The sequence below is a fragment of the Phasianus colchicus genome, chromosome 4 (assembly GCF_987193195.1).
Source record: "Phasianus colchicus chromosome 4, bPhaCol1.hap1.1, whole genome shotgun sequence".
Taxonomy (NCBI): domain Eukaryota; kingdom Metazoa; phylum Chordata; class Aves; order Galliformes; family Phasianidae; genus Phasianus; species Phasianus colchicus.
Window position 1 is genome coordinate 70,965,288 of NC_143439.1, and position 27,697 is coordinate 70,992,984.

General features: G+C 52.2%; 1 protein-coding gene across 4 annotated transcripts; it reads left to right on the forward strand.

The window, feature by feature from the left end:
• RAB11FIP5 (RAB11 family interacting protein 5) lies at positions 1-26,737 on the forward strand. Of its 4 annotated transcripts, none has more exons than XM_031588123.2 (6): positions 1-483; positions 8,688-9,127; positions 10,073-10,778; positions 15,737-18,229; positions 22,355-22,538; positions 23,148-26,737. In XM_031588123.2, the coding sequence occupies exons 1-6, from the start codon at positions 101-103 to the stop codon at positions 23,355-23,357; spliced, it is 4,416 nt and encodes a 1,471-aa protein (XP_031443983.2). In that variant the 5' UTR covers positions 1-100; the 3' UTR covers positions 23,358-26,737. The 4 variants fall into 4 exon arrangements, with proteins under 4 accessions (XP_031443983.2, XP_031443984.2, XP_031443982.2 ...); XM_031588124.2 differs by having other exon boundaries at positions 15,737-17,668; XM_031588122.2 differs by having other exon boundaries at positions 16,004-18,229.
• Positions 26,738-27,697: the final 960 nt, after the last annotated feature.

Sequence of the window (27,697 nt, forward strand, 5' to 3'; positions counted from 1 at the left end):
GGCGGTTGCGGCCCGGCTGCGGCAGCGCAGCGGTGCGGTGCGGTGCGGATTTGAGGCTCGGCCCGGTCCGGTCCGGCCGCCCTCTCTCCGTTCCTCCGCCATGGCGCTGCTCCGCGCCGCCGCGCTGCCCGCCGACGGCCCCCCGGCTTGGCTGCCCACCCACGTGCAGGTGACGGTGGTCCGGGCCCGGGGGCTGCGCTGTAAGGGCGGCGGCGGTGGGGGCAAAGCGGGCAGCAGCGACGCGTATACCATCATCCAGCTGGGCCGAGAGAAGTACTGCACTTCGGTAGCGGAGAAAAGCGGCGGCTGCCCCGAATGGAAGGAGGAATGCGCCTTCGAGCTGCCGCCCACCGAGCCCGGGGTTGAGGCCGCGGTGCTGCTCACCGTCATGCACCGCGCCCTGGTGGGCATGGATCGCTTCCTGGGCATGGCCCGGGTACCGCTGCGGGCTGCGGGGCTGCAGGGCAGGGCGGCCGAGGAGAGGTGAGTGGGGCGGAGGGGCTCTGTGAGCCGTAAAGGGGCTCCGCGTGGGTCCCCAAGGGGGTATTTGGGGGAGGGGGGGGTCTGCGTGAGGGTGTCGCGGGGAATAGGGGGTCGTGGAGTTATCGTGCGCCTCGGGAGATGGGCTGCTGTGGGGTCTGTAGGGCTGTCATAGGGAATAGGGCGTCGTTGGGTCTGTGTGGACCGTAAGAAGGGGTTGGAGGTATTTAGGATCCTGTGGTTCTATGTTGTTCTATAGGGTTCTGTGCCCTGGGAAGGTGTTTGTATGAGATGGGGTGTCATGGGATCCATTCGTTGCATATCACAGAGAATGGGACGTTGTGGAGTCTTTATGTGGCTCAGGAAGGATATGGGGTGTCATGGGGTCCACGTGGGCCCTCATGAAGGTGTCATAGAAAACATGCGTCTCTTCAGACCCCGAAGAGGGGACTGCAGGAGATGGGCTGTCATGAGATCCACCTGGGCCCAAAAAAGGGCACTTGTTGGAGGTGGGGTGTCACAGGGTCCATGCGTGGTCCCTGAAGGGTGTCACAGGGAATATGGCATCGTGAGGTCCTTTTGTGCCCCAAAAAAGGAGATGAGGTGTTGTGGGGTTCGTGTAGGCCCTCATAAGGCTGTCATAGGGAGTAAGATGTCGGGAGGTCTCTTCATGCCCCAGGAGGGGAATTGTAGGAGATGGGTTGTTATTGAGTCTATGTATGGCCCCATAAGGGTGTCGTAAAGAGTAGGGATCCATGGGGTCTCATTGTGCCCCAAAAAGGCATTTGTAGGATATGGGGTGTCACGGGGGCCATAGAGCCCCAGTCATAGGGAATAGGATGTCACTGGGTCCATGTGAGGTCTCTTCATGCCTTCAGGAAGGGAGTTGCAAAAGATTGAATGTCATTGGGTCCATTTGGGCTCCTGAAAGGGAGATGAGGGGTCACAGGGTCCATGCATGGTCCCGGAAGGGCCTCACAAGGAATAGGACATCACAGAGTCCTTGTGTGCCCCAAAAAGGAGATGGGTGTGACTGGGTTTATGAGGGCCCTCCTAAGCGTGTCATGAAGTTCATGTGTATCCCATGAGGGGGGTTGCAAAAGGTGGAGGTGTTATACGGTCCATGCACGGTCCCAGAAGTGTATTGCAGGGCATGGGGGATCGTGGGGTCCTTGTGTGCCCCGATAAGAGTGTCACAGAGAACAGGGCATCACGGGGACCCTCTGTACCCCAAAATGTACGGGGGCTCTGTCCCCCCGTAATGTTATGCCATGGGTTTGTGGATTGTGTGCTTTCCCCTGACTTTTTCCCATCTGCAACCCACTCCTCCCAGCCCCAAAATGGGAATTGAGGGGACAGCCCTGGGGGCTGCCACTTGGCTGTTCTCCCTGGCATTAATTTTGCTTTGATTTCTATTAACCCTGGCTGGAAAATGAGCTCCAGATCTTCAGTTCTGCCCTAATGCAGAGCAGCACTGTGGCTCCCTGCAGCCAGGCTGTGCATGGAGAGTGGCTGTGGGGTTTTGGGGTGCGAGGAGCTCCCAGGCTGTATCCCACTTTGGCACAGCTGGGATTTGGACAGATATCCCCAAAAATGGGCTCCTTGGGAATGCTGCAGCTTTGGGACTGCAATGCTTCTGGGTTGGGTGCTAAAGGGTGGTCTCTCGTGCACCCCTTTGCTTGTAGGGCCCTGTCTGCATCCCTTGCTTGGAGGCACAAAGTTGCTGCTGGCTTGAATGCAGCCCAGAAAAGAGGAGGAAAAAAAATAATACAAAAATAGAAAAAGCAACAAAGCAGGCCTTGGTTGTCAGCGTGGTGACCTTGCTCTCGTTTCACTGCTGATTTTTGTTGGGTGGAAACTTTGTCAGCAGTGCTTTTTCTTCGTGTTTTCAGCTCAGTGGAAAATGTGTCGTCCAACTTGGCCCCATGTCACGGAGTGAGGCCGGGTGTGTCTGGCAGCATTTATCAGCTGAATGGCAACGTTTGGCTGGGAGGGGAAAAGTCAGCTCTTGGTTTTGCCTAAGAGGGCTCTCGTGGCCTTTTGGGTGTCTCCTGGCCTTTTTTGGTATCCTTGGGCTTATCTCAAGCTGGAAAGCTTTGGGTTGGCAATGCGGCAGCAGCCGTGACTTGCAATGCTTTTATTTTTTAAGCAGTGGCTTTAACCCTGTTGAGCTTTTCCTGCGTTGGCTGTGGTGGTGTGGATTTTTGGCTGGTGGGTGCCTGCAGGTTGGGATGCTCTCCGAGGGGAGTAGTTAGGTTTTATCATTTGTATCCGCGTTTTGGACAAACAGATCCCATCCAGCCCTTTCTCTGTGCCTGCCCTTATCCCTGGTACAGACATCCCATGTGGAAACGTCCCCATTGGAAGCAGCCTGAGCCAAGGGGCACGCATCCTTGCTGCAAAACCTTTCCTCTGGAGCCAATACAGGTTGGACCTTGCTCTGAATTTGGGATGGCCTTGGGGTGATGGAGGAACCTCCATGGGGTCCATCACCTCTGTCCATGGTCCTGCGTGCTGCTCAATAAATGGGGACCTTATGGCAGCCCCACCTGGGGGCGAGGGACAGTCCCCAAATCCACACTGAGGCTCCATCGCAGCCTGTCCTTCCCCAGCTGTAGGTCCTGGTCTTGAAGAGGGTCTGGGAGGTGAGAAATGTGGAAGTGGGGTCTTGGGTTGGCTGAGAGTAATAGGATCTGTTCAGATGTGGCAGGCTGTGACGAAATCCTTGTTTTGGTTCTCTGAGGGATTGCTGCACCTTGGTTCATGGCCGCTTGGCCAATGCAGGAAGTGCTGTGCTGTGTTGAAATACCTCAGGGCGATGGAAGGAGGGGGTTTGTGCCCTACTGCTTGGGTTAGAGTGCTTCCCAGGCTGCCCCTTCTCGCTCTGATTGGATCTAGAGTCAGGGAACCGTGAAGGTTGGAGAAGACCTCTAAGATCTCCAAGTCCAACCCCAACCCATCCCACCATGCCCACTGACCACATCCCTCAGTGCCACATCCCCACGGTTCTGCAGCACCTCCAGGCATGATGATCCTGCCATCTCCCTGACAAATTTAGGAGCTTCATTGCCCTGTTCTGCTCTGGGCTGGATGTCCTTTGCCCACCTCTGTTCCCACACCCAGCCCTGTTGACCACATAGCATTTTAGAGCTGCGTGCACTGGGGATCAATCTCTCTCCAAGCTCAGCTTGTTTGTTTGTTTGAAGATATTTATGCTATTTGAACCCCCAACCTGGGTGAAGACTGGCACGTTGGCTCTGGACTCTTGGTGGCCCTCCCAAGGTCCCTCTGTCCCCTGACAGCCAAAGGACTGCAGGCACAGTCTCCTTCCTCCACTTTGCACTCATCTGTAGAGCTCTCCCTACCTCCAGTAGCTGCAAGGGGAAAACCACTACAGGAAAAACCCATAGGAGGCCCCGAAAACACCATAAACCATCTTTGTCACCATCACTGAGTGCTCTGCTGGCGTGGGTTGTGGTCTGTGTACCACTGTTGCATGGGGTTTTCTTGGCAAGAGGAGTCTGAAAAGTCCTCTAATCCTTTCCTGCACATTTCTGCTGAGTGAAAGCACCTTTAAAACCCTTGCTGGTGTCTCTTGTTGCTCCCCATGTCTTGTTGGAGCCTACAGATACGTGCAAGCAACCATGAGGGTTGGCTGTCTCCATCAGGACTTTGCAGCAGGGATGTGGGGTTGGAGTTTATTCCAGCCTGGGCTGCTCCCTCAGTTCCTGAGCCTGGGGTGCCTCAAGTTGCATGGTTCTCCCTGCCAGCCCTTCCCTTTTGTAGAAGGTTTACAGCAAATCGTGCTCCTTTCTGCACCCATTTCCACCTCCTGCTCAGCCAGTGCAGCAGGGAAACCTGCTGAGCAGCCCTGTGCCATCAGCCATGCTTTGCATCCCACCAAACTGGGCCTCATTTTCTCCTTTTCTTTATGCATTTGAGGCTGGCAGAACAGGTCAGGGCATAGGGTGATTGTGGGCACGGTGGCTTTTTGGCTCATTTACTGCTTGGATTTGCAAACTGTGGGAGCTCTGGAGCATAAGCAGTTAACGAGGGTTCTGCTGTCTGCTGCTGTTATTCTCTCCTCTTCATTCATAAATGTTTCATGCTCCATTTTACAGCTCCTTGAATCTCCATACCCATCCCCTTCCTAGGGTCAGTGTGGCACTGAGGGATGTGGTGAGGGGTTGGTGGTTGGGGTCGGAGATCTTAGAGGTGATTCTGTGATTTTGATGGGGGAAAGGGAAAAAGCTTTCATCTCTTTAAGTTGATTTGCAGTGAAGTTGCCCATGGTTGTCCTCATGCCAGTGCTGCTGATAGCTCTTCTCCAGCCCTTGAACCTGCCTTGCTCCTGCCTTTTTCCCCTCCGTGCTGCCCTGCACCCTCAGCCCACCGACTCAGGGGCAGCTTTGAGGCCACTTAGAGGACCGTTTGTTGGGCTGAATTCAGTCTCCTGAGTTCCTTTCCTTCCTTCAGCCCATGTTTATTTTCAAGCTGTGCTTTGAGCAGCTCACAGGGATCGCCGTGCAGAGCAGCCTGTCCAAAACCAACACCAAAGGAACCGACGCAGCAGAAAAGCTTCCCGGCACCAGTGGGGGAAGCTGCATCAAAACATAAGGTCGGACTGCGAGCCCAGGGGCTGTGCTGTTTTCCACCCTTTGCTTCTCTTCTTGATATGGAGCTTCCTCCATGCCGTTCCCCTTGTGGCCCCAATGGTGTTTTTTTTCTGCAGACGTTTGGGGTTTCCCTGAGTTTCCTCTTCCTCACCTGCCCGTCCCTGGCTCTCTGTTGAAGTTGTCACTAATTAAAGACCTCTCATTAGCAAGGCTGAGCTTGTTGCAGAGTGATTCAGCAGTAAATGAGAGGCAGAGAGGCTTTGTCTGTCCCTTGCTCCGAGCTGCAGCTCAGGCAGGAACGCTCCTACTTCATTCCAGGTGAACCCCAGGTGCATCCCTAAAGGTGTGCCTTACTGAGAGGCTCCAGCACCCCAGGAAGCTCTGTGCAGCCTGCTGCTAGCAAAGCACTGGGTCCAGTCTAGAAGAGAAACTGGGAAGGCATTGCTGCAGGTACCCAGGGGGATGGCGATGGGTTGGGCGCTTCGGCTCAGCGCGTGGTTTGGTGCTGATGGAATCACAGGAGCGGGATGGGGATGCAGAAGGGACAGGAGATGTGGGGCTCTATGGGATTTCTTCTCCACAATCAGCTTTGCCTTTGCATTAAGGGACGGCTCCATGTCCCATTGTCTCCTCCGCTCCCATTTCCACCCTAGGGTGTTTTTTCCCTTTGCTCAGCACTTTCTGCCAGCAGATGGGGGGGAAACGCGTGCCCTGCGGGGGCCTCGAGCCACGGCAGCGCTTTGCGCTCCCATCGATCTCAGCAGCAGCAGCAGAAAATAGCACTGTGCTCCTGCTGCCTTTTGGCAGCTCTCCTTGTCTCTTGGTGGAGGTGAGTGGGAGGGGAGCAGAGCCTTTGCACAAGGAAGGGGTTTTAGCCATGCTGGATGGGAAGTGGTGACCCATGTGAGCACACAGGCGATGCTGATGGGCGTTTGGGGTTTGTTTGGCTTCCTGAGAGCCCGGCGGGGCCCCAACTGTTTCCCCTTTGTGGGGTATCTGCATGGAGTTCTGTTTGTGATTTCCTCCCTCAGCCTTGTGCTGGGCAGGCTGCTGCCTCCTCCCATGCATGCCATGGGGCTGAGTGTCCCCATAGCCACTGGGGTGGCCGTTTTAATTTTGCGTAGAATCATTAAGGTTGGAGAAGACCTGTGAGATCCCCAACCCATCCCACCGTGCCCACTGACTCTCAGTGCCACATCCCCACAGTTCTGGAGCACTTCCAGGGATGGTGACCTCAGAACTCCTGGGCAGCTGTGCCAGTGTCTCACTGCTCTTTTGGACAATAAATGTTTCCTGATACCCAACCTGGCCCTCCCCTTGTGCAAGCATGAAGCCATCACCTCCTTCTAGGGAGCTCCAAGGTCCCCTCTAAGCCTCCTCTTCCCCAGACTGAGCCATCCCAGCTCCCTCAGTGTAGAATCACATCATGGGTTGGGTGGGGGACCTTAAGGCCCACCCAGTTCCAACCCAGTGGGCAGGGACTCCTGCCATGGACCAGGTGCCCAAAGCCCATCCATCCTGGCCTTGAGCCCCTCCAGGGATGGAGCACCCACAACTCCTCCTCCCCTCTCCAAATCTTGGAGGTCTTTTCCAACCATAATGATTCTGTGAAATCCCTCTTGGGGTGGGCATAAGAGCAAACAAACCCATCAGCAGCTTGTGTTCTTCTTTAAACCCAGCCTGATCCTGCAATGGGTGCATTTGTACCTTCACTGGAATTGATTTAAATTAAAAAAAAAAAAACAGCAGCCATGAGACATGGAGAGACTTGATCCACCCAAACACTCATCTTATGAACTTTGAGCCCTGCCTAAAAATAGCATATCTCCCTTTTTGGGGTGCAGTCCTGACCTGTTGGGTGCTGGGAACCCCACACAGCTCCTTCATCCGTTGCCAGCCTGGGCAGAGGTTGTTCTGGAATGGACATTTTTAGAAGCAGAGCAGGTTTAGGGCTTGTTGATTTGAAGGCATCATTACTGAGCAGCCAAATTAATTGTAATGACTGCAGTGTGGCAAGTGGGGGATGCTGCGAGCGTGTCCATGTGAGATGGGGTTTTACATCTCATCATCCTCAGATGCCTTTCCCTATGTTAATTCATCCCAAGTTCTCCCTCTCTATTTTCCCCATGGGGTGATGGTGTCAGATACAAAACCTGCTCGTGAGGTTTTCTCCCATTCCAAGAGTCAGCCACAAATCTGCTTTTTCCTTATCTTCCTTCATTCCTGGAACCAGGTAATCTTTGATGTCTCTTCCAACCCAAACCATTCTCTGATTTTTCAGCCTAATGCTTGGGTACTGAGAATTGTTCCCCATTTATGGGGGTGGACAGTATGGGCTATGGGGAGAGGCTCACTGGGGATTAAAGCCTAGCAAAGGCTTGCCCAGCAAAGTCATGGGCGCTCCTCAGTAGCTCCTGAATGGGGAATTGAGGACGTGGTTTGGATTTCCTCCTCGTCCCTATGATTTCAGCAGGGTCACACCCATCTCCAACACTTCACATTTTCCTCCCCTTGTTTTTTCCTTTCTGGTGACTTTGCTCTTCTAAGCAAACTCTTTTAACAGCCTAAAACACGGCGGGGATTTTTAGTTGTTGGGAAATCAGTTGGAAATTATTAGAACACCTCTAAAAACGCCTTCCTGCTCCTGTTGTTGTTGCAAATCCCCAGGCTGGGTGTTGGGGCCATTGGAGCTGTCTCACCCTGCTCTGCTCAGACGTTCTGGGAGGAAATCTTGGAAGCAGGTCTTCATGTTGTTTTGCAGCCTGCTGATAATTCACAGTGCTGTTATCTGGGGCCCCAAGGAGCTCATCCTGCCCTGGGAGGGGAAGGGTGCCGGGTCTGCGGTGCGAGGCGGTTATTTCAGGAAGAAATGCTTCCCTTCTGGCCCAGCGTTGTGCTGCCCCGTCTGATCCTGGTGCTGTGGAGAATTAGGGAAGTGGAATGTAGAAATGAGTTCCTCCGGGTGTTTCTTGCTTTCGTTTGCACCATTTGTTTCAGCTAGCAACGGGCAACAGCCCTCTGCCATCCCACAGCACAGCTCTGTGCCCGGGTGTCCTTTGAGCTGTGGATCCCTGGAGGTGCCCAAGGCCATGGATGGGACCATGGGCAGCCTCATCTGGTGGGGGCACCCAGTCCATGGCAGGAGTGGGGCTGTGGGGTTTGGGGTCCCTTCCAACCCAACCGTTGTGTGATTCTACAATCCTCTGCCATCACTGATCACTGGAATAGTTGTTCTAATGAATATCATAGATTCATTAGGGTTGGAAATGACCTCTAATTTCATCAAGTCCAATCATCAGTCCATCCCCACCATGCCCACCAACTGTGTCCCTGAGTGCCACTTATCCACACCTCCAGGGATGCTGACTCCTCCACCTCCCTGAGCAGTCTGTTCCAATACCTGAGAAGAAATTGTTTCCAATTAACCTGAAATAAAATATTTCCTAATATCCAACCATTGAGCTCCTTTGCTATGACAGTGCAGACTCCAACATGAGAGGATGGATTTTGACTCACCAGCTCTTAAATATTGCAAAACCCATCACAAAGCACTGATGGAGAGCTCTCCCCTCATCTTTTCTCTGTCTTCAGGTGGCACAAGCTGCATTCCAAGCCCGGCAAGAAGGAGAAAGAACGTGGTGAGATCCAGGTGAGCATCCAATTCACACGCAACAACCTCACAGCCAGCATGTTCGACCTGTCCATGAAGGACAAACCACGGTCACCCTTTGGCAAGCTGAAGGACAAGATGAAGGGCAAGAAGAAGTACGACTTGGAGTCAGCCTCTGCCATCATCCCCAGCAGCATGGGTGCGCTCGACATGGAGGATGATTACGACGTCGGTGGCAAGAAGTCCAAAGTGAAGGGCTTCTTCCTGAAGAACAAGCTGCGCAAGTCATCCCTAACGCAGTCCAACACCTCTCTGGGATCCGACAGCACCATCTCATCAGCCAGCCTGGGCATGGCCACCAGCGGCCCCGAGGTAACCAGGTCTCCCAGCAGACACAGCAGTCTGTCCACGGAGCGCTCCGGTAAGAGGATGGTGGTGTTAATCCAACCCGTTTGTGGGGGCTTTCTTGCAAATCTCTTAACTGACTGCTTACCTAAGAGGCAGTGTCCTGTGTGAACCCTCTGAGATCTGCCTGCCTGCCAAGAACGGGGAGAAAACATCCAAGATTTGGCTTTGAATACCAAGGCTGCGTGCAGACAGCCCTGCTTGGCTGCTTTGCACCACCATGGGGTGTAGGGGTAACTCGGGGCTGTTTCTCCTCTGCTCCAGAAAAGCAGGTGGCAAAGAGCAGCTCCTTGTGCCTAATGAGCCGCCTCCAGCTTGGGGGCAGACCTGGAGCAGGGGGCAGAGCTGAAGCAGTGACCGCTTGCCGGTGATTAAAGCAATCCCAGCTCTTGGCGCTGGCAGAGCGATGATTTGCAAACAAAAAAGGCTCTTGTCGGGAATTAATTCTCGCCGTCCCTTGAAAACAAAATCTATATTACATGGTTTAATTGGGTGAAGACTGCCAATTCCCGGATGGGGTGGGAGTCCCAGGGTACTGAGCACTGGGATCTGCTGAGCCCTCAGCAGGAGCGAGAAGAGGGAAGAATGGGCACGGACCTTCCTTACTGCACCACACACAGCAGCCCAAGGGCCTGTCTGTGATTTTCGGATTCTTTTGGCCAGATCCCTGCATTCATTATAGCCCTCAGAGCCTCTCTGACAGTGGTTTCTCACCTTACAAAGACCACTCTCGTGATCCTGTGGAGGGAGGTGATGTGCTTGGGGAGATGTACGGCTTGTAGAGTCACGTGCTTTATGACCTGTGCTTTATCTCCCTATTAATTTAATTATAGCTGAGTAGAGCCTGGGAGGGGAAAAGCTGGTGTAATTCTGCAGCTCTCATCAGTGTTTTTTAGTAGATTAAGCTTGCTGTGCCCGTTACACAGTTGGCCTCACCCAGCCTTGTGCTTTCTCCCTGCAGTGAAGGACTTTTTACCTTCTCCAAAGCTGACCCACAAGAGAGCATTCAGTGATGACGTCTCCCAGGTCAGCCCTATCCTGGAGCCAAAAGCAATCCACAGCCTGAAGCTAAAGACAGATCCCGTGTCCCGCTCTTCTCTCTGCATCAATGGGAGCCATGTGTACAGTGATGAGCCAACCCCAAGGAGCCCCGTGCCCACCCCGCAGGGCTCCACACCGCTGCCTGTTCCCAAAAGGCCAGAGGAGGGTTTTGGCTTCATCCCAATCCACAACGACCCCCACGAGGTGCCCTGGGGGGCCAGCAGCTTGGAGAGGACACAGCAAAGGGACGAGATGAGATTCATCCCCTCTCCTCCCAGCTTGGTTTTGCAGGAAGAACTCAAGGTGTCCACCAAAGCTGTGACCCTCAGCAACCACCTGGGCAGAGCCAGGATGGAAGAAAACAACCGCCTGGAGAACAAGCCGACCCAGGTGGCAACACCCATGGTCTTCTCTGCAGAGGTGACAAAGGAGAAGCAACCCGAGGAAATGAGGAAGGAAGAGAAGAAAACAAAGGGCGGGCTCTTCCACAAGAGTGATGCGGGGAACAGGGGCCAGGGGGAGAAAACAGGAGCCTCGCATGGCTCTGCAGCAGTGGGAGATGACAGGAGCAAGGCTGGCGGCTGGTTTGGTTCCAAGGAGCCCAAAGACTCCCCCCAGAAACCCAGGTCAGTGAAATGGGGCTGTGGGCATCCGGCTGTTCTCCAATTGCCTGGCCTCTGCACTGTGCTGCCCAGATGAGATGAGAGCAGGGGAAATGCCTCCTTGACCCTGCACTTGTAAAAGGGAGGGTGCTTCTTCCTGGATCCTCCCAAACCCGCTGTGCTCATCATTAACCATGGCTGGTGAAGGGGAGGTGTATCCCTGTGCAGAGGTGCAGCTCCACATGCCTTGGTGTGCAGTGGGAATGGGCTGTGCTGGGATCCAGGCACTCGCCGGGAGCGCAGTGCAAGGTTTTCATTGTTCAGGGAGAGGGAGAACACAAGGCTGTAAGAGCCAGCGGTCTGCCTGGATCCAGAAGGTTCTTTTATTATAGGGATTTCCTAATCTGGGCTGACTTTAACCTAATTTATTAAGCAGAAGGATTTTCATTCAGCCTAAGCCTTCTTTAATGAAGAGATCTTTCAGGCTTCTTCTACCTAATGGGATCCGTATGTGAGCTCTGCTGCTTGTAAAGTGCTCAGATGTGAGCCAACAGAGTCACTGTCTTCACCCACATGGTTTCAAGGTCATCAGAGTACCCAAGGTTTGCTTAGGCTCTGCTTTTTGGATGCCTCTTTGCAGGCTTCTCCATACAGTTCTTCTGCCTTGTAAGGAGAAGCTTGGATAAGCCACCAGCTGTGAGTTTTGGTCCTCAGGATAGGATTCCCTTTGAAACTATATATTCTGGATGGGAGAGATTCCCAGGTGATCCTTCTGGAATCTTTTTAAGCATCTGAATGGGCTTTAATTGCACTTGGCAATTTTAAGATGGGGAGTAATGAGCTGGAAGTATAGAGAGGGAAACTGAAATGAGACATTAGGAGAAGTCTCTAAATGGGGAGCATTAAAGACCAGCACTGTGGGATTTGGTGTAGCAGTGGATGAGCACCTTTGGGCAGCACTGCAGCAGCTGTTGGCTCAGCTCTTGTTCTAGGCTGGGAGGTGGGTGCCCTTTACTTCCTCTTCTTGGAACTTTCTTTCTTGATCATTCAATTCTATGGGATTCTGTGATTTTTTAGGATCTTGAGCTTGTTTAAACCAGCGATTGCAACGTCATTTCTCATTCTGATCATAAAGAACTCCTACTTCTTTTACTTCGTTCTCCTTCCTTCTTACACTGGGAGACCTCACAGACCGATTCAGCTCAAAGCTGTTGAGAGGTTGATTACATCTCGATGGTTGAAATCTGTATTTCAATAATCAAATGCATATTCCCTCCCAAGCGTGCCGCTGAAAAGCCAGCAGCGCTTATCTGCTTATCATCTGGAGGAGAAGCAAGGCTGCTACTCATTTACCCGCATAACTTCTGGGTCTGAGGATGGATTAACCTTTGCTTTGTAGAGCAGAGCAGCTCTGAATTTGTGGTGGGAGCGGGAGGTGGATGCTGTCTGCTCTTGAAAACATGAATGAAAGGCTCTTCGGGGTTTGCTGTGCTTCAGGTGGCGTGCTCAAGGGTTGTATGCAAGGAAGAAGCTTAGCAGGCTTATTTGAGGCAAGGCCTGGGGTGAAAACAATCGCTTTCCATATTTTCAGGCTTTCCTACAATGTTCTCAGAGCTCCACAGGTCCCACTTCCTGCGGCGTGAATTGGGATGATAAAATGGGGCTGCATCTCATGCTTGGCAGGAGGCAAAAAAGAGCCTGTTTGCAGGTCAAAGCCCTTCCTAGGCTAAAGCCTTTTCCTTCTGTCATTGCTTTCAGGGGAGGAAAGCATAAAACTGTTGCCCGCTATGGATGTTGCTGGTCCTGTGTTGCCAGCAGTGAGGCTGAAAACTAAAATCCATTTTGGAAGCCAGTAGGGTTGCCCTTGGAAGGGTGAAGAATGGCTCTTATAGCACCTGTGCCTGCTCTCTGCATCTGCTATCCACATCCTACCTCTGCTTCACACACAGAGTCACAGAATGGTTGGAAGGGACCTCAAGGATCATCAAGCTCCAACCCTTCAGGCAGGGCCACCACTACCACAGGCAGGGCCACCAACCTCCACATTTAATACTATACCAGGCTGCCCAGGGCTTGGTCCCATCCAACCTGCCTTCTTTTTGTTATTGTTATTTCTATGGTTAGGGAGGCAAATCCATATAAAGAAGGGCCTGTCCCCATCTTGTTCAGGATGAGGGACAGCTGCAGGCGTGACAGAGGTGAGGACAGATGGAAAACAATGAGGTTTCTGCTAGGATAAGTGAACTCGACCTGTGCATTTCCTATTGAAAAGCTCCATTTGCACATCACTCCCAGGCCCTTCCTGGCTCCCACCTCATACAAACATGTCCTAGGTTGCATGCTGATCTCTTCCTAGCCGCTTTCTGCACAAATCCTGCCGTGCTGGAGTCCCCCAGGTAGGTCCATACGTAGAATGCCCAAATTATCCATGGAAATCCTGGCCTGATGTCTTCCCATCCACCTCTCCTAGGATGCAGGGGTGGGATTTTCCATCAGCCCCAGCTCTTCACCTCGGTGTGTTACGGATTCGATCCTCCCACATCAAATGGGCTGTTTCCAGGCGACTTTCCATCAGGCAGTTGCTCAGTAATATTTTCTTTTTTTTTTTTTTTTTCTTTTGTCGTCGTTCTGCTGGGAGGCTAAAATGCGCCTGTGAAGTGCTGCCAGCAAAATAAATGAGGGCAGGAAGGTACCCGCTATTTATTTTGGCTGGCGGAGCTGCGTGCAGGGATCTGGGAGGAGGAGGAGGAGGGTGAGTCAGCATTTCATTGCAGCAGAGATCTTCCATCCAAGCGGAGGTTTCCCTCTAGAGGAGCACAACGTCCTCAGCCCCTTCGCTGAGCATTTCCAGCATCCCTGGTGGAATGAAGCAGTGGGATTTGAGGGGGGTGGGTCTGTTGGGGGGAGGGCAGGGGTGCTAAACAGGGGGGGATGCTCACCCCGAGCACAAAGGTTGGGTGGTGACAGTGCGGTTGGTGCTTGGAGAGCCAAGCCAGGTGATTAAAATAAAGAGGGACATGAGCTCTGCTTTTGTGCCTTCAGCCTGGCATATTACAAGATGGTGTCACTGCCAGCGTGGAGGTGCTGCGGTTCTCCTGCATCACATCCAGAGGCTGCGTCCCTTCTGCTTTGCTTCCTCCAGCTAGGGGTGGATGCTCACACTTCTTGTTCCCCCAGGCACAGCACAGCCTGCTTTGCTGGCTGCTGGCATCCGTGTGTAGGCTGGGGGACAGCTGGAGGCTGCCAAATGGGACGTCCCCATGTACCAGTGGGCCCAGTGTGGGCTTGGAGAGACTGTGAAGCTCTTCCTCCACCTGTGCAGGTGGTGATCTGGTGGGCTAGGGTAGGAATTTCTGCAGCCAGACTTCTGGCAGCTGTCAAGGTTGTTAGCGGTGAGCACTCATTAGGAGCCTCAAGCTGATTAATGCTCTGTAGCGACTTAATGCTGGAAGCCAACAGAGCTGCTTGGACCAGCCGTGGGTTGCTCTTTCTAAACGCTGCTTAAGCAGAATGATGGATGAGGGTTCTTAATCTGGACTAAACCATTAATGTGAGCAGGAGCAAGGAGCAAACAGGAGTAGGTCAGGATTGTGTGCTGCCCAGCATCACCTCAAGGTCTTCTTTGTGGCTTAGGGTCTACGTAACAAATTCCTAAGCTGGGGCAGCGGCTCCCAAAATCACTGTGAGTGTCATAGGAAAGATGGAATGGGTGTAAGCTGGAGTTGGTTTGTTGCATACCAACAGACAAACGTCCTTCAAATGGTCTCTGAGCACAAAACTGACACAACTGTAGGTGGATGATGGTGATTGTTAATGTTTGCCTCAAGGTGGCATTTTTGTGCTTTAAAATACTTCTAAAATCTTTTTGTGACAAAACCATCTGTAATAACAAGCAAAAATAGTCCGTGCAGCTTTGCCATTGGCTATGATCTTCTGGTGCTGCCTGTGATGATTCCTTCCAACTTGGGTCAAGCAGGCAGGAGCCTGAGGGCTGCTCATGCCCTGTTCGTGTTGGCAAAGCAATTGCTTTATTTGTTCTGAGTTCAGCTTTGATCAGCCAGCACTGGGCATATCGGTGTCTGCATTTCTCCAAGCTAAAGTGGGGTCTCTCTGAAGCCCCACCACGAAGTGAAGCATGATGCAAAGCTGGCAGGGGTAAGTCATGGGGAGGAGGTTCAGGGGGGGGAGGGAATGCTGCTGCTGGAGCTGGGTGTTAGGGAAAGGGTCTGACCCAGACGGTGGTGGGCATGGCTGGAGCTCAGGGAGCATTGGGATTCTGCTCTCAGCCATAGGGCTTGGGTGGTGCTGCGTGGGTTGGTGGTCCTTGTGGTTCCCTTCCAACCTGGTTATTCTGTGGTAAGATGGCCAACCCTGGCCTGGCAATGGGCATTGGCAGAGGAGGTCCCAAAGGAAGGACAGGTAAATGTGGTCCTCTTGGAAAAGCAGTGAAGGACTGGCTGCTCAGCCTGGGGCAAGGTGAGGAGACATCTGCAGGAGGGGGCTGATATCCAGAGTGGAGATGTGCCGAATCCCTCCCTTCTTGGGTCACACGAGGGATTTGGATGGCCGCTGCCATGCTGATGAGCCCAGCACATGGTGTGACACTGGGGTGGGCTGGGGAAGGCTCACTCTTGGGTGTTCTTACCCCAGCTGCTCCTCATGAGCAGGGAAACTCATAGAACTGAACCAAGTCTTTGGGCTGCAGGAGGTAGAGAAACCTCTCGGACTCCTGGGGCTTAGGGCTTGCTAAGGCAGAAAGGGGAAATCTGGAGGACGGTTGGAGAAGGGCTGCCCTTTCCTTTTTGTAGTGCATGCCCTTTCCATGCATTGACTCCATAATCATTGCTCTGCCTAACAAGAGAGACAAGTATGTATTGGATCATTGCATTGCTTTGAATCAAAGCATTTGTGGTGTGTGTGGTGTATGCTTACAGCACTGTCACAGCATTAACCAGGAGGACTGTTTTGTCTTCCCTCCACAGCCTGGAAGTGTCTCCTCAGGTAGAAACCAGCTCAGATGCTCCTTCTCATTTTCCTCCCCGCTCCCCTGCCCGGTTCCCTGCTGCTGCTGTAGCCCATCTTGCTCGCATGCTGAGCCCTAACCTCCCTCCTGCTACCGGAGACAGTCAGCCTGGATGCTTGTCCCCTACCAACCCATTCCTCAACTCCCTGCAGAGCAATCCCTTCTTTGAGGACCTCCTCGCTGACCAGGTACTAAATTCTCCTTCACCTACTCACTTTTTCTCTAGTTTCCCGTCTGAGCCGCATGCTTCAACAGAGGTCGCTGGGAGCTTGTGTTCCTCTGAGGATTGCAGTCCCTCTGCCTCCCTAAGACTTAAAGATCCAGAGGGAGAACCTCCAGCCAAAAGCGTTGGTGTCCCTGTGCCTGAAACCACTCCTCCGTCCCATGCAGACCCTCCTCCTCCAGATGAGGAACCCGCCGCCTCTCCTCCTCCCCTCTCAGAGTGGGATGAGACCTTCGATGCCTTTGCCACCAGCAGGCTCAGACCAGACTCAAAGAAGGAGGACTTTTTTACTTCGGTGGCGGCGGAGGGCATGGCTTTCATCGACGATCCCGATGCCGCCAGCCCCACAGAACGGTCAGCTGAGCCAGATCCTGAGGAGGGGACACAGGGCTTTGAAAAGGCCGAGCCACAAATCAGCAGTGAAATGCCCCCAGCGCTGCGGTCTTGGACAAATTTCTCTGGTTTGGATGTGGGGGCAAACCTGGTGAGCACAACCCAGGAAGCGACAGTGATAGAGGATGTGCTGAGCCCTGTGTCTGCAGGGTCGGCAGCGAGGAGAAGGAAGAGCAGCACTCCGATGGTTTGGGCTGCCTCATTGTCATCTGGAAATCTGGGGGAAAAGGAGGCTTCCACCCTGCTAAGTTCTGATAATTGTGCTGGGGAGGAACGGGACAGTAATAAGGAAGAAACCTCGAGCGTAGGGGAGAATGGCTGGATGACTATTGCCACCGAAACTGCGCCCGATCCTTCTGAGAGCACGCAGAGCATTGGCCAGGGGAGTGTGTTTGGGCAGCGGTCCTTCCACGGCGAGGGCACCTTTGAAACGAAAAGTACTCCTCGTGTCCTTCCCCAAAGCACCTTCAGCTCTGAAAACACAGCAGAAACAATACTGGGCAGCAATGTGGCTGCTGTGCCCCCACGAGTGCTGCAAGACATGGCAGCAGGGTGCTTCCCCGTGGCTCCGGACATGGGGAAGGAGCTGCAGGATGATGGCAGGGAGATATTTGACATCAGGAGCTCGGTGTACCGGCTGCAGGCCAGCATGCGGTTGGAGGCTGGTGAGGGCCATGTGAAGATGGGCTCTGATGCTGTCCTCACAATGTGGACGGGTGTGCGAGGGAAGGAGGAGGTCATGCCACCTCCCAAACCTCCGCGGTGGTTTGCAGCCGTTTGTGGCAGAGGGGAGGATGAGAACAACGCTAGTGACACAACGGCAAGGCAGCGAGGTGGGGAGGAGCAGCAGGAGGGTGAGGAGGGCCTGGAGCAACCACGGAGCCATCTGAGTGGTGACACAGCTGTCCTAGCACCTCACACAGCTGTGCATGAGGATGCTGCTGACGTGGAGGCAGGAGGGGACACCTCTTTGGGAGAAGAGCCACTGGAGATGAATGGGACAGATGCGGCTGAACACTTTGAGACCTGCCCCTCCAGGTTCTCCGTGGATGAGCTCACCCCATCGGGTGCTGCAGGGAGCTGGAATCAGCTGGCTTTGTCTCCTGTGTCACAGCTCAGCCTCAGCGCAGAGCCATCAATAGCCCCAGAGCAAAAGGAATGCCCTGAGGAGCTTGGTGTGTCAGCACCAGACCTGTCCCTCAGGCCGGACTCAGGCCAACCCGAGACCTTCTGGACGGCGTTGGAGGAGCAGGAGGCATTGGGCCGCCCGCACAGGTTAGCGCCAGAGCAGCACCAGGGTGAGGGGCCGGCGGTGGGCTGTCCCCATCAGGCAGAGCAGGGCTGGCCGCCTGCAGGGATAGACTTCAAGAAGGTGGAATTCTGGAAGCTAGATAGAACGGAGGAGAGGAGCGAGCAGGATGCTGCAAGCCCAGGCAATCCCTTTGCTCTGGCAGTCAGCCCTATTGCCCCCACAAATCCCTTTGTGGAAAAGCCAGCAGACGCCCTTCCCGTCCAGGCTGTGCTGCCTGAAAGGTTCAGCTCCCCCCAGCTCCATGGGGAAGCCCTTCAACAAGGCTTCCAGCCCACTAACCCCCCAGGGGACCCGCTAGGCAATCCTTCCCTGCATGACAGCCAGCCCTTGGCCTTCTCCACCCCTTTCCCCGTGGCTGTGACTAACCCCGAGCAGTTTGATTTCCCCTCCCCTGCCGCGACCAGCCATGCCGCAGCCCAGCCCTGCCCTTTGCCGCAGTCCGGTGACACACAAGCTTCAGCACTCGTGGTTTTGCCCAGGGAGACACAGCCAGCTGAGAAGCCCTTTTTCCAGCAGATGACCAGGTGAGCACTCCGGGGAAGGTGTGAAGGGTGTGTATTTGGTAGAGGCTTAACCCTGCCTCCCTTCTGCTCTGATCAGGGACCTCAGCTCTGGCCGTGCTGGCTCTGAGGAGGATGCTCTGCACTGTGCCGAAGGTCCTCTCCTCACCTTCCCATGCTGAATGGTAACTGTGCTCCCTGAGAGTCTTGCCTGGGCAGCTGGAAGCCTTGGCTCTCTTGGATCACAGTGGGGAACAGCCACTGGTGTCCCCTCTTTGCTCTAAACAAGGGTAAAAGGTTTGACACATCCAAGATCTGCCCCGGGGAGAACCCAGCCGCAACAAAATTGCATCCAGTGCTAAACTTTGGCTGCATCATCTTCCCTGTGCTTGCAAAATAGGTGCCTCTTCCATGGCTGCCAGGAGAGCTTCCAGCTGTTAATGCTCTCGTGAGTCCCTTCATGGCATGTGCACAACTATTCCCCTTCCCTTTTCATTAATTCAGCTTTGGTTTCTTTCTTTCTTTTTTTTTTTTTTTTCCAACAACCACCAGGTACTAAAAACTTTCTTCTCTCTGTAGCCAAAAATGAAAAACGGTAGTTTCACCAGGGTGGTATCAAAACGCCATTCTTCGTTCCCTTCTGCCAAAGTGCCCCTGGGACTTCACCTCCAGGGTGATGGGAAGGAAACATTATGGTGGTGGGTCAGAAGAAAAAAAGGTTTATTTCCTCCTCCCAGGTCTGTCTTTTGCTGTAGGAATGCAGTGAAGCAAAGATGCAGTGTTTAGGGCATGGCGTGTGGTAGCTCCATGTACTCTGATTCCTTTTATTGAGTCAGGTTTTTAAATCCTTCTTAACTGGGTTATTTATTCTCTGACAGATAACCGTGGTCAAAATCTGCAGATAGCCAGATCTTTGTTAATGTTTCATGGAAAGAGAAGTGTCCTGCTATCCCAAAGGGTAAAATTAGGCAATGAGCAAAGTGTAATCCTAGGATTCTCTGTCAGTAGAGTCATAGAATCATTCAAGTTTGGAAAAGACCTCTAGGGTGACCATGTCCAACTGTCAGCCCGTCACCATCATGTCTACTTTTGGACTGTGCATCCACCCAAGGCCTGGCTGGCTTGTGGGAAGGAAGTGGGCTTGGATCTAAGAGGTGGTCATCATGTGAGTGCTGGCCTTTGTCATGTTACGTGTCTGAGAAGTCCTGGAACATCTCTGCTCTGGTTCCTCTACCTGTGAAAATGTGGTTCCTCTGGATACGTGCTGCTGGGTTTCAAGAACCTTTGAAGAGTTACTGTTATATCTGTAGAAGGCGCTGAATCATGAAATCATAGGATCCCTAAGGTTGGAAAAGACCTCTAAGATCCCAAGTCCAACCCCAGTCCATCCCACCATGCCCATAACCATCCTCAGTGCCACATCCCCACGGTTCTGGAATACCTCCAGGGATGGTGATCCCTCCCCCCCCCTCCCCGGACAGCTGTGCCACTTCTGACCGCTTTTTGGAGAAGATATTTTTCCTAATATTCAACTTGAGCCTCTTGGGAAGATGCGACTAATTGTCATGGGGTCATAAAGGCAGTCTGAAGAGGAAAGGGACCTGGGGGTGTTGGTTGATGCTCAGCTGAACATGAGCTGACAGTGTGCCCAGGTGGCCAAGAGGGCCAACGGCATCCTGGCTTGCATTAGAAATAGTGTGGCCAGCAGGAGCAGGGAGGTAATCATCCCCCTGTACTCAGCACTGGTGAGGCTGCACCTTAAGTACTGTGTTCAGTTTTGAGCTCCTCACTACAAAAAGGACATCGAGGCCCTGGAGCGTGTCCAGAGAAGGGCAACAAAACTGTTGAGGGGTCTGGAGCACAAGTCTTAGGAGGAGCGGCCGAGGGAGCTGGGATTATTTAGTCTGGAGAAGAGGAGGCTCAGGGGAGACCTTATTGCACTGCACAACTTCCTGAAGGGAGGCTGTGATGAGAAGAGGTTTGGCCTCTTCTCCCAGGCAACAAACAGGACCCAAGGAAATGGCCACAAGTTGTACCAGAGGAGCTTTAGGTTAGACATAAGGAAGAACTTTTTCTCGCAGTCTCTGGAATGGCTGTCCAGGGTGGTGGTGGAGTCGCTGTCCCCTGGCAGTGTTCGAGAGGCACCTGGATGAGGAGCTATGAGATCTGGTTTAGTGCTTGTGGTAGTGATGGTGATGGGAGAATGGTTGGACTAGATGATCTTGTAGGTTGTTTCCAACCTTGTGATTCTGTGATTCTATGTGGAAGGGCCATTTTTCTGGTCCCCATGTTGGCACTTTCCTAGATGCATCTCCTACTGGAACAGTCAGTGACACGTAGAAAAAGATTTGGTATAAAAGTAGTGGAAGGAAAAAAGGAAAGCTTCAAACCTAGAGCAGGCTTAAAGGTTTAGCTGGGACAGAAGTGTTGTTCTCCTCCGTCAGATAAAGGAGGAGCTGGTGTGTGATGAACTGTGGTGGGTTTATGTGACAGGGTTGGAGCGTTGCTGGTACTGAGGTCGTATCACTGCCACATGGAGTGAGAGAGCAGCAGAATTGTCTTTGTCTCAAAATGAGGTTTTAGGTGAAATTGTGTGCCAGTCTTTGCAATCTGAATGTAGTTCTTGTGGAGAGCTCAGTGCTCGGAGGGTGGTTTGCCACATCCAGAAATAGACTGGACAGGGGAGCTGCTGCTCCCAGTTTAGTCATCCCCTTTCCTTCTGTAAGGCCTTTCTGCAAGCAGGGCTGGCCCCCAGGTGCTGTGTGCTGCATCTGCCCTGCTCTTTGTTACCTTGCTGTCTGTGAGATGCATTTAATAGGAAGATAAAAGGACTTCATTCCTAAGCTGCTGTAGGGAAATTTCCCCCTGATTTTTACTACTCTCAGCAGTGACCTTGGGAGCATCACTGGGAGCGGTGCTGCAACACAGCAAGGTTTGCTCAGGAGATGGGTGGAAAGAGAAGTGCCAGGGCTGTGCCTCCTTCGTTTGGAGATGTTTCATCTCAAAGGCATGAATTTTCATCGTAGATCTACGGTCACTTGAAGGTGCAGTGGTGGATTGAGCAGTCTGTTGGTGTGAACGATTAATTCTGCTTTCAAGTTGGCATCCATCAGCTGGTGGATGGAAGGAGGTCCGATGTCTCAGCGGATCCATCTGGGCTTTGTCTGTGCATCTGGATGCCTCCTACGCAGGGTGTTTGAGCTGGTTGGTGTTACTGCTGTCCTCTCTGGGAAGGGAAGCAGGATAGGCATTGTTGTGGTTGAAGACTGCTTTAGATACAAAGAAAACTTCTCCCTGTCAGCATGATGGGGGAGGTTGTACATCCTCATCTGTCACTGCTAGCAAGGCACAAGGATGCCAGCCTTGGGGACTTGGGCCATCCAGCCGATGCCGTATGCAGTGCTTCTATGTCCAGCCATACCTGTCAGCTTGGAGTGTGGCTGAGAGCCACTACTCAGCTTTAGGAACTGCAATACAGTGCAGGCACGTGGTTACAGCACAAGCTGGGCTTGAGAGAGATCTGTCAGCCTGGCTGGCAGCTCATGGATCAACTGTGTGTTCTTCCTTCCACTGATTCCTGAAGTCCTTGTGTGTGAATAGAGGCTGTGCTTGCCTTTTTTTCTTCAGAGCTGAGCTCCTGTGAGCACAGCATCTCTTTTCACTCAGTGGTTTTGCATGAGAAGCCTTCACAGGGTGCCTGCTGCATCTGATGAGTGTCGAGGCTTCACGTAGATCTTGATTGCATTCTAAGGTCTTTCAGTACAGCATGTAGGTCTTGCAGGAAGGTAGCGTCAGGTCACTTCTCTTTCCATCATGCTGAAAAGCACTCCTGGCAGCCAGGAGTTTTGACCCACAGCACTCTTATTGTGGCCTGAGCAGCACAGCCTGTGCATGGGGCTTTTGAGCCCCTTGGACAGGTGCTTGGCTGAGGTACTGTAACTGTGCAGATCCCATCTCTGGCTGGTTACAGTGCAAGGCGTTGTCTCTTCTCTCTGTGGAGAAAGCAGTCTTTGAGCAATGCAAACACAATTTAACTACGTGAAGCTGACTAAATTTGATAAGTGGGTCCCAAACCCCTAAAAACCATAGGAACAGCCAATTGCTTTAAAGCTTGGCAGGGCATTAATTATCCAACCTTGTTTTCCTCAGTCCTCACCCGGTGAAACCCATCAGTGCTGCAGTGCAGGAGGTCTCCAGTGAGAAGAAGCAGCAGAACAAATCCAGCCTGACCACAGCGCTGAGCAATGGCCTGGAGAAGCTGAAGACAGTCACCACGGGCAGCGTTCAGCCTGTGGCCCCCTCATCACACCTGGAGAAAACAGACCCAAAGAAGGTAAAGGTAGAGCCAAGTGCTGGGATGAGGGCTGGCTTCCCACCTGCTTGTGAGGTTGGAGGTGGAGAAAAATGGTGTTGGAGGATGTGGGATGGGGTCTTGCCATAGGGTGACAAAACTCCCCGGGGCTTTCATCCTGAGGGATCTTTTAGCTCTTAATTCCATTCTCTCCCCGTCATCCTGGCTGCAGGACTGGGTAAGCAGCTAATGGCAGGTCTCATTATGGTAGGCCAGTGGGTTCTGTTGTCTCTGTGCCTTTAGCTTTTAGCTGTTGAGGTTTGATGAAATGGTCTTTGGGGAAACCCTGTTTGTTAATCTACTTAGGGCTCTGTGGTCACTTCTGGCTCCATGGAGTGCATCCAGGCTGCAGTGGCTGCATGTTTGGACAGCTGTTCCTCTCCCATCTTTTTGTGCAGCCAAGTGGCCATGTGGGAAAGCTGCTTTGTAATGCAGGATGTTCCAGGTTTATCAGGTGGGATTTAGAGGCGACAGATGTATTAAACACTGAATACTCTGGTGTATTGCTGCACCTTGCAAATGCTAAAGGGAGTAAAGGGAGCAGTGCTTTTCATTCAACTTGCTGAATGTTCTCCTTGGTTTCTGCTGCAGGATCCCAACGTGTTGGACCAATCAGCCAAATATTATCATTTGACCCATGATGAACTCATCCAGCTCCTACTGCAGAGAGAGAAGGAGCTGAGTAAGAAGGAGGAGCACATCCAGGAACTGGAGAATTACATTGACCAGCTGCTGGTGCGCATCATGGAGCAGTCTCCCACGCTCCTCCAGATCCCGCTGGGGGAAGCCAAGACCAAGTAACCTCCCGGCAGAGACCAGCATCACTTGCCTAAAGCACTTCCAGTAAACACGCTGCAAACACCCCTGCACTCCCCCCTCCTCTTAAAGAAGGCTTCTCCAGTGGCTTCTGTTCGCAGAGTTTAGCAGGAATGGTTATCTGCTCCTTCCCAACCTAAGCTTATTCCAGTTCTGGCTCCAGGGAACTGTAGGGTGGTGGGCTGTCAGCTACCCTATGGGGAGGAGCAGAGCCCTCTTCAGGAGGCAGATGCTTCCTGAGGTTCCTGTCATAACCAAGTAGAATCTTCTCAGGCACTCATCCTACCAATGCTTTAAGTGGTCCATGAACATTTGAGAGCTGGAAACCAGCCACCTCGCCCTTGTCTTCATCCTGCTACTGCTGCTCTTCTGCCTACACTCTTCCACAGGCTCTTCTCTGCAATGGTGTGCTCTGGCTGAGGGACAGCGTTAAACTGGCTGACAAAATTGGGGATGCCTAAACTCAGTAAGACTCTACCAGCATGTTACTGTCCAGTAAGTCTGCTCAGCAGGGCAGCTGGGGAAGGGGCTGCTGCTGGATGCCTCCTTCCCTTCCTGCCCCATATGCTGTACCCACAAAGGAAGGCTCTGAACAGCTGACTCCTTTTTGTGTCAGTACCTGGTGCAGTAAGAGGCAGTACACAAAGCCACAGTACTGCAGTCAGAGGCTGCAGAGACTCGAGCCAACATCACTGCCTGATTGTGAGCTGTGCTGGTTTCTTCTCTGCGTGCATGCAGGGTTGTGACGCTGCCTTAGAGACCCAGCCCAAAACTGAATTTGTAGAGAAGGGCTGGTGATGGTTTGTGCACCATCAATGCTGCAGGAGATCTCGCATGGCACCCAACCCATCACCAGGTGGGCTGTGCCCAGGATACTCCTGTATGCAGAAACCACAGCTGGATTTTCTGATCAGTATTACACTTCCTCTTTTCTGCATCTGCAAGAATTGCTTTCCACTGGCAGCCCCCTATAATTGACTTTGCGTTGTCATTATCAATGCAACAGGAAAACGCCATACAGACCGAAGCTAGTGTGCAAAGAAGGATGTCTGGCTGCCCAGCCACCTCTATGCATGATGTCCCGTTAGGTCAGACATCCACCAAACACATGCAAACCACATTCTGTGAAAGCTAGCAATCCAGTAATCAACGTGGATCACTTTCAAGTCAGTATTAGTGCCAGAACAGCTAGAATTGTGTCACACCTCCACGCCAGCATCAGGTCTCTGGCAGCTTGGGCCCACCCCTAGAAATGCTAGGCCAGCTCTCTCGGGAGTTGAATGCTTCTCGCTAACTTGGAGTGACTGTATAAAGGCCTCTGTGTTGTTTGATGTAATGGATGGTGTTGGTGTGGGGTTGGTGAGCGGTGCTCCCAACCATGTCGCAGTACAGCGCAGCTTCTGGTTTGGAAGGGTGCTGGGGAAGGGCATATAAACCTCTTCTTGTGTCAGTATTTTGGCAAGAAGGTGCCCGTGCAGGCAGGGGGTCAGCTGGTGTGGAACTTGAGCAGTCTCAGCATGTAGGGCATCTTCTCTCTGCTGCAGATATCCAAAAGTTACTGGATTTTTTTTAAACCTTTCTATTCTTTTCTCCTTCCTTACTTCAGTATATGCCATGACTGAAAAATTGTGCCTTTTGCAATAGAACAATGGCAGTTCCCTATGAGGAAAGGCTCTGAAATTCGATTCTCAGCTGACTAACACAGCTTGGCCAGCTTTCTGTTCTGCCTGCCTGCTAATTTGAACTAGGTGAGTCTTATGTTTTAAAGCAGTCAGTAGAGCCTTCCCATCCCTATGGGCAATTTGTTTTGGTCTTTGAGAGAAGTGCTGTGTGGACAGCTCCATGATATGGCAGATGTAAATAGAGGAGGTGATAATGAGGGAAGGTGTGGCAGATATTAGAAGACCAGATGCAGCTGGATAAAGGCACTATTGGGTCACACTCAAAGCCTGAGGCTGACAGAAGTAAGAGGTATCAGCTTAAAAGGAGATTTGGCATCTCTGCTAGTGACAGTATTTGGTCATGTCTAGCTTGCAGACTGTCGTATTAACAGGAGGATTTGTTATCCTGAAAGATAGCAGCCATGAGCCATTAGTTCCTACCTGCTTGTCCCTGATAGGGAGCTAATTGGAGTTTTGCACCTCTCTACTGCATCTTTATGTTCCTCCTCCCTCTGTATGTCTCAGATGAAAGGAACTGCAATTTCTGGTGTGAGATGTGAGTCCTGCAGTGGCCATCCTGGCTCGCTGCCTGACAATCAGCTGTTTCCTTGGGTTTCTCCTATCAGTGACAGGCATTACAGGTGCTCCCCCCACACAAGTGCCAGTGCTTTTAGCTCACTACACCTCCTCCCCGTCTCTCCTCCTCCTGTTCCATTGCATCTAACCACCTCCGTATGCCCCTCTCTGCCTCTTCTCCCAAAGCTTGAGTGTTTTGCACTTTATATTTTCAAGTTGATCTCAGAGCTCCAGAGGGCCGTGTCAGGGCCCCTTCAGCAATACGTGCTTCCTGCGGCTCACAGGGCTACAGAGAGAAGCAAGTGGTGGGGACAGCCAAGGCTGCCATCACTTTTCATGTCTGTCAGAGCATTTGGAAGTCCAGAGGTACCTACAAACAATGCTCGTGTTTAGGAGAAGGCATCTGAAAGGTGCTTTTCTCTTTAATTTGTTTCTCCACCTCACTATTCTGAGAATGTTCCTCCCCCCCCCCCGCCCAGTTTTTATTCTCTGCATTAAAGCATTTTGCACCACTAACAATGCTGTAGCCAGAGTGTGTAACCAGAGGATCTAGCTGTTTTGAAGAATAACTGGGGGAAATGTTGTCCAGTTAAGTTCCAAATGCATGTTTAGTGATTATCTTCCAAAGGAGGTGAGCAGCACTGCTCTCTGTGCAGGGCAATACCAAGAGCTGCGCTGCTCTGTGTGGAATGAGCAGACAGACGGACGTGAAGGAAGCTGCTTTTGATCCAGCAGCAGCTTTTGGTGGTTCTGTTTTAAACACAGTCACAGCAATAATTCTGTCTTTTGCCTTTTGCATCCTTATCTGTCCTTCTCTTTCCACATTCAGACTGTTTGATAGGTTTTCTGCAGGGCACCGTTGCTCTCGTCTCCTCTGTTTTTGTTGTCAGTCCACAACTGGCTTTCTTGCTGTTAAAGAACTCTGGCCAAGTGATTTATTTTTGTCTTTGCTGCCTCTTCTGTCCCAGAATGATGGGACAGAAGAGCAGCTGAGGTATATCCTTAAACTGGAACAAACCTGAAGGGATGTGGATGCCGAAGTGTGATGTAGACCTAGCCATATGCCTTGTCTGTGAAGGAACAGCTGCGTTCTGTGTCATAAACGTGGGGTGGAAAACCACCCCAAAATCAGAGAGCTCAGTGTTGGGGGTTTTGGAGTTGTTGATTCTCTGTACTTCGTGTACGCGGGAGGTGGGTTCTGTGTGTTTCATGTTTTAATAGTTTGCAACTAATGTTTATAAAGAGAGCTTGTTATTTACATTTTAAGCACTTTAAAAAAAAAAATAAAAGTTGTTCAAGCTGTTCCTAGATACTTCTGATTTATTGACAACAGCGTCTGTGCTGATAGCACTTGGACAGTGAGTGACATTTATCTGTTTATTTTCTGAAGGAGGATGACGGTGCCCAACTTCTCCACGCTGATACATATCATTATTAGTCCCAATGCACCCGCTGCCACGTGGGGGCTGTGGGGGGTGTCGTTGCTGCAGGATTAGCTTGAGTTCATCACTGAATATTGCCCCTTCGTGAGCTGAGGGGTGTGAGCCCCTGCAAGCTTTCTTGTGTGTGCCACAGAGCTGCCCTGGGGGTTCAGGTCTGCAGCTCCATTGTTTCGCTCCTGGCTTGGCCCATTGGTATTGTGAGCATAAAAATTGTGATTGCATTCCTGAGGATTTGTGGGAAAACAGCAGCTGAGGAGAGGAGAGAGCCCCTGACCGCGTGGTGCTGGGGAGAAAAGAGAGCTCACGTTGCATTGGAGGCACCGCACAGCTCAGCCTCGGGCGCACAGGGAGGAAGCACGGCTTTGTGCCATGCTTTTACCCTCTCCTCTTGGGCACTGAGGGCTTATGTTTCTTTGCTTGGCAGAGGGCTGATCCACAGCCCAGACCTTTGCCTCTAGCTTCTCTGCCCTAATCCCACCCACCTGTTCTACCGCTCAGCTGTTTTCCTTCTCAAAGTCTGCTTTTTTTTTTTTTTCTTCATTCATGCCTTTTCCTTCAGGAAAAAAAAAATTAACTCCCCTTAAGCTTCGATAAATGACTTTGCTGTCAGTGATGGGAGAGTTGTGTTAGCTCTAATCCCGGTTTG